The 17016-nt window shown below is 50.0% G+C and overlaps 2 protein-coding genes across 2 annotated transcripts; both read left to right on the forward strand.

The window, feature by feature from the left end:
* The first annotated feature begins 13 nt into the window (after positions 1–13).
* HOXB2 (homeobox B2) lies at positions 14–2553 on the forward strand. Its single transcript, XM_054455991.2, has 2 exons — positions 14–674; positions 1460–2553. The coding sequence occupies exons 1-2, from the start codon at positions 284–286 to the stop codon at positions 2137–2139; spliced, it is 1071 nt and encodes a 356-aa protein (XP_054311966.1). The 5' UTR covers positions 14–283; the 3' UTR covers positions 2140–2553.
* An 11555-nt stretch (positions 2554–14108) lies between these two features.
* Positions 14109–16816, forward strand: HOXB1 (homeobox B1). Its single transcript, XM_054455999.2, has 2 exons — positions 14109–15013; positions 15466–16816. The coding sequence occupies exons 1-2, from the start codon at positions 14437–14439 to the stop codon at positions 15792–15794; spliced, it is 906 nt and encodes a 301-aa protein (XP_054311974.1). The 5' UTR covers positions 14109–14436; the 3' UTR covers positions 15795–16816.
* The last annotated feature ends 200 nt before the right edge of the window (positions 16817–17016 follow it).

Here is a 17016-nt window from a genome sequence, read left to right on the forward strand (position 1 = left end):
TCCACCAGGCCCAGACGAGCGATTGGCGGAGGCCGGTCCCGTGACCACGAATTCCCTGTAATTTCGCTGGAGTCCTGGGTTTAATAGAGAGAGTCCCCATACGTTCGTATTTATCAGCAATATACAATTATAAAGGCCCAAAATTAAAAAAAAGAGAGACCAAAATCTCCCCCTCCCAAAATCGCTCCATTACATAAATCTGGGGGGGGCAGGAGGGGGGGTCCCTTCCGATCCTCCCTCCTGACGCCCCCCCCAGCAGCCCCCTCCCCCACCATTGAAAGCCATGAATTTTGAATTTGAGAGGGAGATTGGGTTTATAAACAGCCAGCCATCGCTCGCCGAGTGTCTGACTTCCTTCCCCGCTGTCTTGGAGACATTTCAAACTTCATCAATCAAGGAGTCGACATTAATTCCTCCTCCTCCTCCTTTCGAGCAAACCTTCCCCAGCCTCCAGCCCGGCGCCTCCACCCTTCAGAGACCTAGGAGCCAAAAGCTAGCCGAAGATGGGCCTGCTCTGCCGCCGCCACCGCCGCCGCCGCTCCCCGCTGCCCCCCCGGCCCCCGAGTTCCCTTGGATGAAAGAAAAGAAATCCGCCAAGAAACCCAGCCAATCCGCCACGTCTCCTTCTCCGGCCGCCTCCGCCGTTCCGGCCTCCGGGGTCGGATCGCCTGCAGGTCGGTAAGCGTGGTGGGGGTGGGGTGAGGGGCAGCTAGAAGAGGGGGAGAAAAAGCAGTGGAAGGAGGTTTAAAAAAAATGGTGGCGAGCCTGTTGGGGTTCCTTACCCCCTCCATTCCTGGGATGGGGAAGTAGAATATCCCACTGGGGTTCAGGCCTGGCCGCTAACAGCGGTTTTTTTTGTTTTTGTTTTTGTTTTTGTTTTTCTCTCTCTCTCTCTCCCTACGGCTGATTTTGGAAGCTGGTTGGGGAAACGCTTTTTTTTCTGCTAGAAGAAAATGATTTGATTGAGGTTTTCACCCGTATCTGTGTAAGGGAATGAGTATGTTGTTGCTGGGATAGACTCTAGAAGCAGGAAAAGATTCGGTCCTTTCTGCCCCAACTCTAGGAGAAGAGGAAGAATTCAGAGCTAGGGAGGAAAAGGGGTGAAGAACAATCTTTATGACCCTCGCTCCGGTTGAGTTGGAAAGTTCCGAATTGAGGGGTCCACTGGGAGGGCTTGGGAGGGGGATCTGAGGTTCCGGCGCCGAAGGGAGCCGCTCTCCCCCACTGCGTGGCCCGTGGGCGGCTCTAAATGCTTTGCCCTGACCCGGGCCGGGGCTGTAGACTAGAGAGGGAGAGAAGAAAACCCAAAAGCAGTAAAGCGAGCGGCTTTGGTGTGGGGGCGGGGGTGGGGTGGCGAGGAAGGGGAGAGGTGATATTGGTTTTGGCGGATGGGGTAGTGCGAACTGAGATTGGGCTGAGTACACGGCCCGCTATGATGCCGAGCCTGTTTTCCCTGCAGATGGCCTGGGGCTGCCGGAGGCTGGTGGCGGCGGGGCGCGCAGGCTGCGCACGGCTTACACCAACACGCAGCTGCTGGAACTGGAGAAGGAATTCCACTTTAATAAGTACCTGTGCCGGCCACGCCGCGTCGAGATCGCGGCCTTGCTGGACCTCACCGAAAGGCAGGTCAAAGTCTGGTTCCAGAACCGGCGCATGAAGCACAAGCGGCAGACGCAGCACCGAGAGCCGCCGGATGGGGAGCCTGCCTGCCCGGGAGCCCTGGAGGACACCTGCGACCCTGCCGAGGAGCCCGCGGCCAGCCCGGGCGGCCCCTCCGCCTCGCGGGCGGCGTGGGAAGCCTGCTCTCACCCGCCGGAGGTGGTGCCAGGGGCCTTAAGCGCGGACCCCCGGCCTTTAGCCGGTCGCTTAGAGGGCGCAGGCGCGCCGAGCCTCGGCTGCGCGCTGCGCGGGGCCGGCGGGCCGGAGCCCGGGCCATTGCCAGAAGACGTCTTCTCGGAGCGCCAGGATTCGCCTTTCCTTCCCGACCTCAACTTCTTCGCGGCCGACTCCTGTCTCCAGCTATCCGGAGGCCTCTCCCCTAGCCTACAGGGCTCTCTCGACAGCCCGGTCCCCTTTTCCGAGGAAGAGCTGGACTTCTTCACCAGTACGCTCTGTGCCATCGACCTGCAGTTTCCCTAACCCGTTTCCTCCTCCCGGTCCTTTCGATCCCCGCGCTCCTTGGCCGTCTACTGGAAAAATCGAGCCTCTTCCACCCCCAGTCACATAGACTTATGTGTTTTGCTAAAATTCAGGTATTACTGAATTAGCGTTTAATCCACTCCCTTTCTTCTTCTTCTAAAATATTGGGCACTCGGGCATCTTTTAAAATTCACACAGAAAAACTCCGTTTGGTAGACTCCTTCCAATGAAATCTCAGGAATAATTAAACTCTAGGGGGACTTTCTTAAAAATAACTAGAGGGACCTATTTTCCTCTTTTTTTATGTTTTAGACTGTAGATTATTTATTAAAATTCTTTAATAATAGGAAAAGGGGAAAGTATTTATTGTACATTATTTTCATAGATTAAATAAATGTCTTTATAATACGAAAACGAGTGTTTGTGTTGAGACCTAAACTCTTTCCCCGCGGCCCCAAGGCGGGTCCTCACCCCTCCAGGACCTGTGCGAAGTTGATTAGGTTCAGCGGCCCATGTGGCAGCAAAGCCTCCCGGGCCGGCGAAGTCCGGGTGGTACAAAAGTGACCCGATTGATGGCCGCTTCGCCCACGGCTCCGGCAACAGTCGGGAGTTTGCAGGAAGCTGGGTCACTTCCCTGCCCCTCAGCAGAGGGTCTTTGGTCCTGAGCGGGTGGTTCTGGGGCCTCTGCTTAGAAATAGAGGTGGGCAGGTCGAGGGAGAGAGTGTACAGCGAACAGAGGAGGGTGAAAGGAGAGGAAGCCTGTGGACAGGCTTCAGAGTCGTGGCGGGGCAGAAGTTCCCTCGAATTGGGAACAAACCAGGGGCTTCCTAGGCTTTTGCTTCTTATGACCGAAGCCGGTGTACGACCTTTTTCCGAACTCAAGAAGCCTAGGGACGCGAGGCCTGGGGCTTGAGCCGGGCCTCTTTGGGAGCTGTAGGTGGCTCTCCAAGGAGTGGAGTGGGGTCGGGGATTTTCTCGGGAAGCAGGGTCCCGCACCCAGGGATGGTAACTGGCTTCCAAGTGGGCAAGAGAAGAGGCCAGCTGAGAAATGTGGCGCTGCCGGGACACCCATGGACTCTGGGGCTGCTGGGGTTTGGGGGACCATCCAAGAAGCAGCCGGGCGAGAAGCCCAGGGTGGCCCGGCAGTGTCGCGAGGCGCTGGACCTGCGGGGAGAGAAGGAGGAGCGAGGAGAGCGGGAGGGAGACAGGGAAGCAAAGACGATGCTCAAAATGGCGCTGGGGCCGGGCGGCGGGCGGGGGGTGCGGCGAGGGAAGAAGCTGTGGCCGCCATGACAGCCGCTGCGGGTGGCGCCGGCCCAGCTGGGATGTGCCCCTGCCCCCGCGTCCTCCCAGCTGGATTTTCCAGAGGCCAGGCAAGAAGGGGAGCCTGGGCCTGGGGAGTCCCACGTTCGTTTTAGTTTGTTTGATTTTTTTATTTTTAAAGTGGAGCCCAACGGACGCTGAGGACGCGAGATGGAAGGAGAGTCCGGGTGGATGTGGGAAGGGAAGGAGAGCGGCGGGTCTGCGGGCCTGGGTGTGCCTCATCCAGTCTGACTTTTGATTCTTCGCTGTGGGATTTGAAGCCAGGCCAGAGCTTTCTCTGAATGCAGACCCACCAGTCTTGACCAACAACTTCATTTTCCGTATCAACACCATGTCCTGTCTATCCCCCACCACACCCTGCCTGGTTCCTTGCAAACCTGGTAAGCGGGAAGCAAGGATCGATCTCCCCCATCTGCCTCCTGGTTTGTTCTGGGAAGGCGGAGGTTTAAAGGGCCCCGGAAAGCCATCCATCCTCCTTAGGTTTCTTTAATATTTCTCCGGCTCAGAAACAGACACTACGGGGCTATCTCCCCGGCAGATGCTGCCCTTCTCAAAAAGCAGTTTATTTCCTGGGTCTCCAGACTTTCCCCTGGACCAACAGGACCGGGATTTTGAGTACCAGGCACCCAGAGGCAGCAATTGTCAGGATAAGCCAGGAGCCAACATAGGTTGTGACACAGAGGACTAGACAGCCCTTTGCATATTTTAAAATGGGTCCCTCAGTGTGGGAAGTACACACATCTTAGTTAGCTGGAACTTAATCCCTTAAACTGTCTTAATATAGAATTCATCTCGTGCATTAAATAATCTTACATCATGTTAAATTGCACTTATTTCTCTCATAAATAAATTAATATAGAACAATTAGATGTGTTATAATAATATCATGTATCTTAGTTTATTTTCCCTCATAAAATATATAGGTATGAAATAAATTCAATATATTAAAGTAATAATACACAGCTTATTGGCTTATGTGTTTATTTTCCCCATAAATAAGTGAATATACGATATATTAAAACTACGCTATACATCTCATTGGGCTGTGTGTTTATTTCGCCATAAAATATGCCCACAGGCAGTGTTTAACATCTTAAAAATCACAGCACACAAGCCATCTCTACACTAAGCAAAATGAACAGATATTTCAGCTGGGGCTTTGATTTCTATGGACAGTCAAACTAGATAATTTGGTGTAATTAAAAATGCTCTTGCAGCTAGCTATAGCAGGTTGTTAAAAAGATCAAGAATATCAGAAGGATCTTGCTAATGGCCTACCTTCCAGTTTCTTTGGTCAAAAGGAGAGCACCCTTCCTCAATGCCAAAAAAATGCAGAGTTGGCTCTGCAGGAGAGAATTCCTATCCCCCATCATGGTCTGCAGCACTCAAGGGCCTCTGATGCACCAGTTCTCTGGAGCCTGGCTGCTCCATGGACCAGCAGCATCAGCACTACCTGTGAGCTACTTAGAAATACAGAATCTTAGGCCCCTGAATCAGACCTACGGAATCAGAATTTGCAGTTTAGCAGCTCCCCAAGTGATTTATATACACTTAAAATTTGAGAAGTACTGCTAGATCATAGTGCCACCTTGCTTTCTGCCTTCCTCCATGCTTCAGAATTTTTGACTCACTTTACCTGGCCCCTGCCTTCCAATTCTCCCAACCCAAACCAGTAGCTCAAATGGCAGGGAATCTTTGTTCCTGCCTGGGCCTGCATCAGTCCTGATTCCTTCCTGCCAAAGTAGTGGGGAGCCAACCAAAGGCTCAATGTACCTGTTTAGATTCAGGTGCTTTGGATATCCTAGGGGGTGAGAGTTCTTAGTCCAGGTGTTGCCTTTGGCTGATTATTGGAGAGGAGTTGAAACTCTTTTTACAGGAAACACACAAGCCTTGCTGGCTCTCTTCTTTCCAAATTTATGAAACTCACTGTCTCTGATGATACCACAGCAGAATAAAGAGGCAATGCATTTGCAGAAGGAAGTGACTCCCATCTTCAATTTCCCTACCCAATTCAGATTCAAGGGAATGCCTGGCAATTTGGGATTCATAAAGGATTGCAATTCAGGATCCCTGTATTCCGAATTAACTTCTTTTCCTTCTTTCATCTCTTGCGTCATCCTTTTTAGCTTGAGTTTTCCCAGTTGGCCATGGAGGAGCAACGGGTAGAGGGGGTGGTTCCCAGATAGGGCAGCAGACTGCAGTGGTGGTGGCAGATTAGAGGGCAGCTCCAAGTGGCTGCACTCGCTTATTCCATCCTGATTAGGGCAGGGTTCCTCTTGGGTCAGGACCAATTGTGAGTGGTCTGTAGCATAGAGTGGTTATAAATTCCCTGTGGTTGGAGTGGGAAGGTTTCAGTGCAGCCCGGAAAGCTGCTGGTCAGTCTGCCCTGTTCTTAGTGAATCCTTCTTTTAAGAAGCATGTCTCATTAATATTACAGTGAAAGCAAAGGACCATTAGACTGAGGAATTACTTGCAATCATGATAACCCTGAGTCATTAAAAAAAAAGTTAACTTATGCCTGAGCAAGTCTCTTCCCCTTTCTGGACCTCAGTTTCTCTATCTGTGTAATAAATGTAAGAATTAAATGCCTCTAATGTACTCTACATTAATATATGTATATTCTTTAGTATATATTATTTAGTCTTCACAAACAATGTATTAACTGTTTATTATGGCCGATGTCTTGTGCTGTTAAGTAACTCTTGGTGTTTGGCAGTGACCTACCTCACATGAATCTGGTGGGGCCATTTTAACAAATTTTCTTTTATTTTTTGAGATAGGGTCTCACTTTGTCACCCAGGCTGGAATGGAGTGGTGCAGTCACAGCTCACCGCAGCCTCAACCTCCTGGGCTCAAGTGGTCCTCCCATGTCAGCTACCTGAGTAACTAGGAGTACAGGTGCGAGCCACCAAGTTTGGCTAATTTTTTTTTTTTTTTTTCAGAGTCTCGCTCTAGTCGCCCAGGCTGGAGTGCAATGGCGTGATCTTGGCTCACTTCAACCTCTGCCTCCTGGGTTAAAGCAATTCTCCTGCTTCAGCTTCCTGAGTAGCTTGGATTACAGGCGCCCGCCACCATGCCCGGTTAATTTTTGTAGTTTTAGTAGAGACAGGGTTTCGCCATGTTGGCCAGGCTGGCCTCAAACTCCTGACCTCAGGTGATCTGCCCGCCTCCGCCTTCCAAAGTGCTGGGATTACAGGCATGAGCTACCGAAGCTGGCTGGCTAATTATTTATTTATTTATTTATTTTTGAGACAGAGGCTTACTCTGTTGTCCAGGCTGAAGTGCAGTGGCGGGATCTCGGCTCACTTCAACCTCCACCTTCTGGGTTCAAGCGATTCTCCTGTCTCAGCCTCCCAAGTAGCTGGGACTACAGGCATTCGCCACCATGCCTGGCTAATTTTTATATTTTTAGTAAAGATGGGGTTTCACCATGTTGGCCAGGCTGGCCTCGAATTCCTGACCTCAAGTGATCCGTCCGCCTTGGCCTCCTAAAGTGCTGGGATTACAGGTGTGAGCCACCTCCCCTGGCCTTTTATTTATTTTATTTATTTATTTTTTATGGCTAATTTTAAAATGTTCTGTGGAGATGATATCTCACTGTATTGCCCAGGTTGGTCTTGAACTCCTGAGCTCAAGTGATCCTCCTGCCTCAGCCTCCCAAAGTGCTAGGATTACAGGCGTGAGCCACTGTGCCTGGTCAATACATTTTAATTAGTATCTTTACACCAATAATCATGCATTTATCTTTATTTAAATGAGTAGAGAGCAAAATCTTTTCAGCAAGCAGGTAATTGGGTGCAGCGTTGTCTGCCAGGTGCCCGGTATTCAATAAATATGAGTATTAAAAAGTATCCTAGCCAAGTTTTCCTTTGACTTTCATCCTCTGCCACCTCCCCCAACATTTGGTTACATTTACTCTTTTTCTTTTGTTTTTTGTTTGTTTGTTTTTTTAAGTAGGCCATTTCATATAAAAAGAGCCACCAAACTTCTTTTTTGCCATGATGTTCTAGACTTTAACAGTCCCTTTTAGTTGTGTTTAACCTGGTTGCTGGGGCATCAGAGCATAGGCACAATTTCTGAGACTCCCTAAACAGCACTGCTGAATTCGCCTACCCATCTTTCACCCAAGTCTCTGACAAGCAGTTGCTGGCCCCACTGCAGTTCTTCTTGGGATGTACTCAGTCCTCACTTTGCAGAAGGTGGCCTGTAGGGCCTCAATTCATCCTCTCCCTGCTGAGGCTGATTATAGCCCAGATCCTCCACTGATCTCTCCAGCCCAGCTCTGCCTACCCCTCTTCTCTCCTCCAGCCATCCCTCTGTCCACATTCAGGAGTAAGGTAGATATTGAGTGCCGGAAAGAGATCTTCCTCTTCAGAGGAGAGAATGAATAGTAAAGGAGCCCTCTCAAAACTTTCTCTCTCCGGGGCCGGGCGCAGTGGCTCACGCCTGTAATCCCAGCACTTTGGGAGGCTGAGGCGGGTGGATCACGAGGTCAGGAGATCGAGACCATCCTGGCTAACACGGTGAAACCCTGTCTCTACTAAAAATACAAAAAAATTAGCCGGGCGTGGTGGCGGGCGCCTGTGGTCCCAGCTATTTGGGAGGCTGAGGCAGGAGAATGGCGTGCACCCGGGAGGCGGAGCTTGCAGTGAGCCGAGATCACGCCGCTGCACTCCAGCCTGGGTGACAGAGCAAGACTCTGTCTCAAAAAAAAAAAAAAAAAAAAAAAAAACTTTCTCTCTCTCTCAACAACTGCAGAAAAATCACAATCTGTACAGTCATTCAGACCCATATTCAGCTTGATCACTGTTTGGCTAAGATTTCCAAAGCAGATATTTTGGCCAAAAAAAAAAAAAAACTATTGCATTTAGAAAAACTCGATTAAGTAGAAAATTATTTTAATTCTTCATGTCACGCTAACCTTTCCTTTTAGAAAGATCTCAATCATTATTTAATCATGCCCCCAATTATTGACTCCAGATGGAAGTTTACATCTTGCTGATCTGTCTAGATCCAGAAGTCAGGTCACCTCTAGGATGGACAGTTTCCAAGCGAAATTCCTTAAGGAAGAAGAGACAACATCCTCCCTAGAAAACTTTTCCCCAATATTTGGAAAATCAAGAAGTTCTTTCTAATACCCAACCACAAACCTTTCTGTTGCAATTTTAATAATTTGGATTCTTTATAGGTATAAAATATTAGGCTTTGGTTTTCAAGAAACCCTTCAGGTTAGAAGAAAATCCTTTGCCTAAACAGAGCCAATCTTCTCAATTCTCAATGAAATTTGCATATGATAAAGTACATATTATACTGTATAATATATGGTGCTATGTTACATGAAAATATAGCCTAAATGCTATTCTCCTCCTATCACACACACACACACACACACACACACATAGATAGATAGATAGACAGATAGATAGATAGATTTTTTTTTTTCTTTGAGACAGTCTCACTCTGTCACCCAGGCTGGAGTTCAATGGTGTGATCTCAGCTCACTGTAGCCTCTGCCTCCCAGGTTCAAGCAATTCTCCTGCCTCAGCCTCCTGAGTAACTGAGACCACAGGTGTGTGCCACCATGCCCGGCTAATTTTTGTATTTTTAATAGAGACAGGGTTTCACCATGTTGGCCAGGCTGGTCTCGAACCCCCGACCTCTGGTGATCTGCCTGCCTCAGCCTTCCATAGTGCTGGGATTACAGGCTTGAGTCACTGCACCCAGCCTACATATTTCCATATTTTAATATGCTAGTTATATTAAAAAGCAGAAGACTGACTCATACCATTTCAGAATGTGATTTAAAGTTAATATCATACATTTAGAGAGTTCCCTGTGGTTTGTATTTTCTTGTTTGCTTTAATCCTACTAACAAGGCAGCAAGATAAGTAGTATTAAACCCATTCTTTTTCTCTGAGGCTGAGACTAATAGGAATCAAGAAACTTGTCCAGGGCCACAATGCTAAGAAGTGGCCAAGCAAAGGCCAGGCACAGTGACTCACGCCTGTAATCCCACACTTTGGGAGGCTGAGGCAGGTGAATTGCCCAAGCTTGGGAGTTCGAGACCAGCCTGTGCCACATGGTAAAACCCCATCTCTACCAAAAATACAAAAAATTAGCTGGGTATGTTGGCACATACCTGTGATCTCAGCTACTTGGGAGGTTGAGGTGGGAGGATTGCTTGGGCCTGGGAGGCAGAGGTTGCAGTGGGCCGAGACTGCGCCACCGCACTCAAGCCTGGGTGACAAAGTGAGACCCTGTATAAAAAAAAAAAAAAAGATGGCCAAGTAAGGGCTTGAACCCAACTATTCTGGCCCCAGAGCTAGCACTAATCTCATTACAATATGTACTACATACAGTCTAAGATTCTCATCCAGATTTATGACAGTTTAATTAGCTTGCATTAAAAAAGTCCTTTCTCTAACAGCAACAAAAACAATTCATCTCATAGTGAAAAACTTGTGGTGGTGCATGCTTGTAGTCCTACCTACTCAGGAGGCTGAGGTGGGAGGATCGCTTGAGCCCAGGAGGTCAAAGCTGTAGGGAGCCGTGATTACACCATTGCACCCTAGCCTGGGGCAACAGAGGGAAACCCTGCCTGAAAAAAAAAAAAAAGAAAGAAGGAAAAAATTATGAATATTCTTTACTTCCTAAGCCCCAACTTTTTTTTTTTTTTTTTTTTTTTTGAGACGGAGTCTTGCTCTGTCGCCCTTGTTGGAGTGCAATGGTGCGATCTCGGCTCACTGCAACCTCCGCCTCCTGGGTTCAAGCGATTCTCCTGCCTCAGCCTCTTGAGTAGCTGGGATTATAGGTGCTTGCCACCACGCCTGGCTAATTTTTGTATTTTTTAGTAGAGATGGGGTTTCACCATGTTGGTCAGGCTGGTCTTGAACTTCCGACATCAGGTGATCTGCCCTCCTTGGCCTCCCAAAGTACTGGGATTACAGGCATGAGCCACCTCACTGGCCTAGCCCCAACCTTTGATCTTGGGTTTGGCTTCCCAAGATTTGGGCTGGGGAGAGCAGATAGAGACATTTAAGGTCTAATGAAAGAATTTAGATTGCTCCTGCCAAGCCCCCAGCTGAAGCAGCTTCCTCCACAGAAAGGACCAGAATCTGAGATTAAACTTCTAATATATCCCCATTCTGGTTAGATGGTTTCCTTGCCTGCATTCTCAGTGTGATAAGGAGTGAAAACTGTCAAAGATAACTTCAGTTCCAAACATGTCTGTGTTCTCCCTGCTCTCTTTTATGTACAAGCAGATCATACAAACTAGGACATCAACTTTATTTCATTTTGGTGTTGGGTCCATCCAGACCCTCTCTGGTGAGTTTAATTTGGTCCACCAAAAATCCTATGGGCCATAGGTTATTCCAGTCAGTGAAGCTTCTTTTAGGGAGGAGGAGGAGATTGGGAACCTAGGGAGCAAAATTGCTTGGTTCTCCCAGTCCTTTCTGCTGGGGCTGGGAGAGCCAGCAGGAATTTGGGGAAGTTTTAATGTCCCTGCTAACACAAGAGAAGGTGGCATGACTCAGGGATGAATTGGGGAGCATAGTGAATTTGGAAAGCTGAGGCAATCACTGCATTTGACAGTATAACTTGAGGCACTTTTTTTTTTTTTTTTTTTAAATAGAGACAGGTTCTCTGTCACCCAGGCTAGAGTGCGGTGGTGTGGTCATAGCTCATTGCAGCCTTGAACTCCTGGGCTCAAGCAATCCTCCCTTCTGAGCAGCTGGGACTTCAGGGAGGCACCACCACACCCAGCTAATTTTTAAATTTCTTTATTTTTGTAGAGATGTGGTCTCATCATCTTGCCCAGGCTGGTCTCGAAGTCCTGGGCTCAAGTGATCCTCTTGCCCTGGCCTTCCAAAGTGCTGGGACTGCACCCAGCCAACTTAGGGCACTTTTGCCTCAGTCTTTGCTTGCTGTCATAAATAATAGATTGTTGGTGACTTCAGCTGTTATAGAGGGAATGCATTCCTCAATTCCCAGACAGATTTGTGCTGTTTTATTAAACTGATTTGAAATTCACTTCTTCCTTTAGACCTCAAATTGTTCCCTTAATTATGAAGGCAAAGGATGGGGTGAGAAGGTTCTCCCTGGGATGAGGAAAAGGTAGAAAGGTGAACAAGTCTCAAGTCTCTCAGAAACAGGGCTGCCAGATCAGATATAGGCCTAGTTCAAATTTGGGGTTAGAAGACAAGTCCTAGTTTCCTCCAGACAAGTTATTCTTAGCGTCTGTGGAAGACATCTTAAAATGAAAGGATGATGCATCTGCAAATCTTCTCCCCGAAAAAGTAAAATAGAAAGAAATAAGCTTACTCTTACCTCAATAATTTCTTTCTCTTCAATTCCTCTGCAGGTCACCTCCTCCCATCTCAATTTTCCTTTCTCTTGTCTGCCCTCATTCCCTTGGCAAGTGAACATTCTCTCTCCCCCATTGCATCTCTTAAAGAAGTTACCAGCTGGTCCCCCTCCCCCTCAGCTTGAAGCAGGGTCTGAAGCAGAATACACATGATCAGGAAAAGGAGGCAGGGGTTCTGTGAAATGCTTTGAGCTCTTTCAGAGTTGGGGGTGATGGCCAGGCGTGGCAGCTCAGGCCTGCAATCCTAGCACTTTGGGAGGCCGAAGCAGGCAGATCATTGAGGCCAGGGGTTCGAGACCAGCCTGGCCAACATGGTGAAACCCTGTCTCTACTAAAAATACAAAAAAAAAATTAGCCAGGCCCAGTCCCAGGAGTTCAAGGCTGCAATGAGCTATGACCACACCACTGCACTCTAGCCTGGGTGACAGAGAACCTGTCTCTATTTAAAAAAAAAAAAAAAAAAGTGCCTGATTGTGGTCCCAGCTACTCAGGAGGCTGAGGTGAGAGGATTGCTTGAACCTGGGAGGCAGAGGTTGCAGTGAGCTGAGATCATGCCACCACACTCCAATCTGGATGACAGAGTAAGACCCTATCTCAAAAAACAAAAAAAAAACACCAAAACCCTCCCCCCGAAAAAAACAGAGTTGGGCTAGGCCCGCAATTATTAGAGAAGAGAAATGCAGTGTGATGCTGGTGGTATAGAGCAGAAAGCAGGAGAGGCAGCTACAGTAAGGCCAAGCAAAACAAGAGGGAATGGGAGACAAAGATGGACGGGCAAGACACAGACTGAAGGGGACAACTTTGGGGTCCCTTGAAGAGGAAGGAGTATTTACCCTGCCCTTTTTGGGGTGTGGAAACCTGAGAAGTTTTGAGGGTCCTCCTTAAACCTGTCCCACCTGCTTCCCTTTCCTCTCCTGAGCTCCGTTGTTTACAGAGATCACTCCCTGAACTCTTGCCCTCCTGGACTTGTCCTAGCTTCGGCCCCAGGCCTCGGGCCAGGCAGACACCCTGACAGGTTACAAATGAGCGTGGGTGTTGGATTGCGCCAAGCTCTTGCCCTCGAGTTGTCCGGAGGAGGAGAATCAATGGGCTCTACCTAAGGGCTTCTCTTCTAGTCCCAAATGGGTTTGGAGTCTGACAGAGTGAAGAAGACACATCCTGTGTCCCTCTGCAACAGCCACACAGAACAAAAAGGGGCGAGACTCCACTCCTCACTCTGGAGTCTTAGAATTCAGAGCCTCAGGGCCTCCACCCCGATTCTCCCACTCTCTGACCAAACTCCCTTTATCAATCCTAGAAAAATTACTGAAATCTGGAGGAATCTTTAAGATTTAACTGGTATTAAATTTATGCATTTGAGGTTTGGAATTTTTTTTTTTTTTTTTTTTGGAAGGAGATGGAGGGTGGTGAAGGAGAGACAGGTAGGAGGGAACCAGAAGAATGCAGGTCTCCACTAGTTTTAAACACTTCAAGAAGAGAATAAAAAATTCCCCTCCTCTTCACCCCCCTGTAAACATCACCTGGCTGTGCTCACTGTAGCTCTCTAGAGAGATATAGGGAGTTATTTAAGTCTGAGTGAGTGAGCCAGCTACAGCTATGGATGGCTAGAGAGAGGATAAATACATCTAGAGAGATGAGTTGATGGATAGGTAGGGAACGAATATAAATATGGAGAAAGATGGACGAACAGAGAGATGGATTGAGACAGAGAGAATATAAAGAGAGGCTGAGGGAGAGAAATGGATGTGTGAATGAGGAGAGAACATCTATGTAAAGAGAGAGAGAGGGAAGATGGGGCATTTCTCATCCTTTACTCCACATTTCTATAGTCCTGCCTTGCTTCCTGAAATGCCATTTTCCCACCCCTGGCTTCATGAATTCTTCCTCTAGATTCTAGATCCTGCCCCACACCCTTAGGTGTTTTTGTACCACCTTCCCCCACCCTCCCCCACCTCCCCACCACACAGTCATCCATTTGGCCCAAGATAACATACCTCACCCGGCTGTCCTAGCCCATCACCCTAAGACAAATTAGAAGAAAGGAACATGGTTTGGGAGTTCTGGGCAAAGTAAGGAAGCCGGATTCCCCACCTCCAGGTCCACAGACTTGGGGGGAAGGTTTCTTTGAGGGGTGGGAAGAGTGAAGGGCAGCTGGCTTGAATTTGTCCAAATCTAATAACCTAGGAGCCTATTGAAGGCCTTGGGGGTTGGGAGGGAAGGAAAGTCTTGAATATTCTCCTAACTTTTTCCCCCTCTCCCTCTGGTCCCTTCTTTCCAAAAGTCTTTGAAGAAAGATGTTTTTGACGCTTCCATGTCGCTCTCAGATGGATGGGCTGCGGGTGATTGAAGTGTCTTTGTCATGCTAATGCTTGGGGGGTGATGGATGGGCGCTGGGGCTGCCAAACTCTGGCCCGCTTAGCCCATTGGCCTGGGAGAGATCACATGTGCCCCCTCACCCCTACTCCCTACCCCCTTCCTAGGGAAGCGCTGGCCCAGGCGAGCGGGCCAGGCCATGGATTCGAGCCCCAGCGCTGTGACATACTGCCGAAAGGTTGTAGGGCAAGAGGGTGTCTCCCCCAAACGGGCCGACCCTCCTGCGGCCTTGACGCATGGACTATAATAGGATGAACTCCTTCTTAGAGTACCCACTCTGTAACCGGGGACCCAGCGCCTACAGCGCCCACAGCGCCCCAACCTCCTTTCCCCCAAGCTCGGCTCAGGCGGTTGACAGCTATGCAAGCGAGGGCCGCTACGGTGGGGGGCTGTCCAGCCCTGCGTTTCAGCAGAACTCCGGCTATCCCGCCCAGCAGCAGCCTTCGGCCCTGGGGGTGCCCTTCCCCAGCTCCGCGCCCTCGGGGTATGCTCCTGCCGCCTGCAGCCCCAGCTATGGGCCTTCTCAGTACTACCCTCTGGGTCAATCAGAAGGAGACGGAGGCTATTTTCATCCCTCGAGCTACGGGGCCCAGCTAGGGGGCTTGTCCGATGGCTACGGAGCAGGTGGAGCCGGTCCGGGGCCATATCCTCCGCAGCATCCCCCTTATGGGAACGAGCAGACCGCGAGCTTTGCACCGGCCTATGCTGATCTCCTCTCGGAGGACAAGGAAACGCCCTGCCCTTCAGAACCTAACACCCCCACGGCCCGGACCTTCGACTGGATGAAGGTTAAGAGAAACCCACCCAAGACAGGTAGGGCTCAGATGTGGCCACCCCTTCTCCGGGGCCCAAAGCATCTCTGCTTCCCCTGCAGTGACATGTCCTGGGTCTGGGCTGGGTTCTTCTCTTTCAGCGGCTCTGGTAGACACAGGTAAGAGCACAACCTATGTCTCAGGTCAGGTGAGGTCTCCCCACCCAGTATGTAACCGGTCACCCCAGGAGTAAGTTTCCATACACACCCCACTTCCTGATCTGTGCACCCAGCACAGATCCAGGACCTGGTGTGCATGGGGGATGGAAGTATGGGGAAGGCTGCTCCGGACTTGGTGATCACCATGGGGGTACCTGGTGATCCCTGGGAACTTTGACAACTGTACTTGGGCAGAATGGCGAATGGAGGTCCAGAGCCAGCCCCGGGAGGAGGGAAGGGGAAGGAGAAAGAGGTGAGAGAATTGACCTGGCCTTTCTCCCTGCCCCGCCCCTAGCGAAGGTGTCAGAGCTGGGCCTGGGCTCGCCCAGTGGCCTCCGCACCAACTTCACCACAAGGCAGCTGACTGAACTGGAAAAGGAGTTCCATTTCAACAAGTACCTGAGCCGGGCCCGGAGGGTGGAGATCGCCGCCACCCTGGAGCTCAATGAAACGCAGGTCAAGATTTGGTTCCAGAACCGACGAATGAAGCAGAAGAAGCGCGAGCGAGAGGGAGGTCGGGTCCCCCCAGCCCCACCAGGCTGCCCCAAGGAGGCGGCTGGAGATGCCTCAGACCAGTCGACATGCACCTCCCCAGAAGCCTCACCGAGCTCTGTCACCTCCTGAACTGAACCTAGCCACCAATGGGGCTTCCAGGCACTGGAGTGCCCCAGTCCAGCCCTATCCCAGGCTCTCCCCAACCCCAGGCCTGGGCTTCACTGGCCTAGGGATCCTCTCTAGGGCTGAAATGCCAGTTTAGAGCTGCCTGGGGGTGGGAGGGGGGATGGGGAAACATTTTTATCAGATCTGGGTGGCTGGGGGCCCTACAGGACCAGAGGCCTGGGAGGCACGGAACCTGTCAAATGTAGAGGGAAGGGCTTCTGCCTTTGATCTGGGGATCAACTCAGTGTCAACATGTGGTGGGGTTGGGGGCCAGCCTCATCCTCCTGGATTCATCCTCCTTTCCCTTCAAACTTGGGTTTATTCAGTTCAGTGCCTTCGAGCTTTGAGGAGTCTCCTCGCGCACTCTTATCCTAACTCCGCCTTCTAGGCCTGAGACAGAACCTTAAATTTTCTTGTGTGGGAGGTGTTTGGGTGCAGCCATATTATTATCAATGCTTAATCCAGTCACCACAGACCTTACAATAGCACCAGCTGCCTTGTGACAGACCAAAAAGCCCCCTGCCTCCATCTAACCCCATTAGCCCTCTCCTGGCACATTTATATTGCACTAATGCAGCCTCCAGAGGTTGTTTTCTGAGACCTGCCTCCTCACACCAGCGACCTCATCACTATGTCACCAAAGTGTTTTGGAACTTGGTATTCCAGAGACTTCTGGAACGCTGTGCAAGGCCTGCCCCCAGCAAGCCACAACCAGGAAGGTGCAGGCACGCCCCCACTAGCTCCTCCCCTATTTATTGCCTCCTGGAAAACCCAGGACCCTCTTCCCCATCTCCACCCCTACCCCTGGGGGCAGCCCAGGGAGAGCCAGGCACAGTGAGGGCTCCCAACAGCTGCAAGGATTTATCTGAACCTTTGAGAAAGAGGAGGAGCCATCTAAGTTTCTGGAAACCTGAGCCCCAAGTGAGCCCGGGTTCTCTTTGTACCTGCAACTACCTCATCTCAATAAAGTCTGTGTTTTCCCTTCTTCCTGCCTGCTTCTGTTTCTCCATTCAGGGGTAGAGGAGGCCTCATACTCCGTGCACCGTGGAGAAGAGGTGAAGAAAGAGTGGCCATTGGCTGGTTGGGCTGGAATGAACTGAGCTTTAAGATGTCAGCTGGATAAAGAGAAGGACTTACTGGGTGTGGCCTAAGCAGGATTGGGTCCCAGGCATTCAGGTTTGACAGT

The sequence above is a fragment of the Pongo pygmaeus genome, chromosome 19 (assembly GCF_028885625.2).
Source record: "Pongo pygmaeus isolate AG05252 chromosome 19, NHGRI_mPonPyg2-v2.0_pri, whole genome shotgun sequence".
NCBI lineage: Eukaryota > Metazoa > Chordata > Mammalia > Primates > Hominidae > Pongo > Pongo pygmaeus.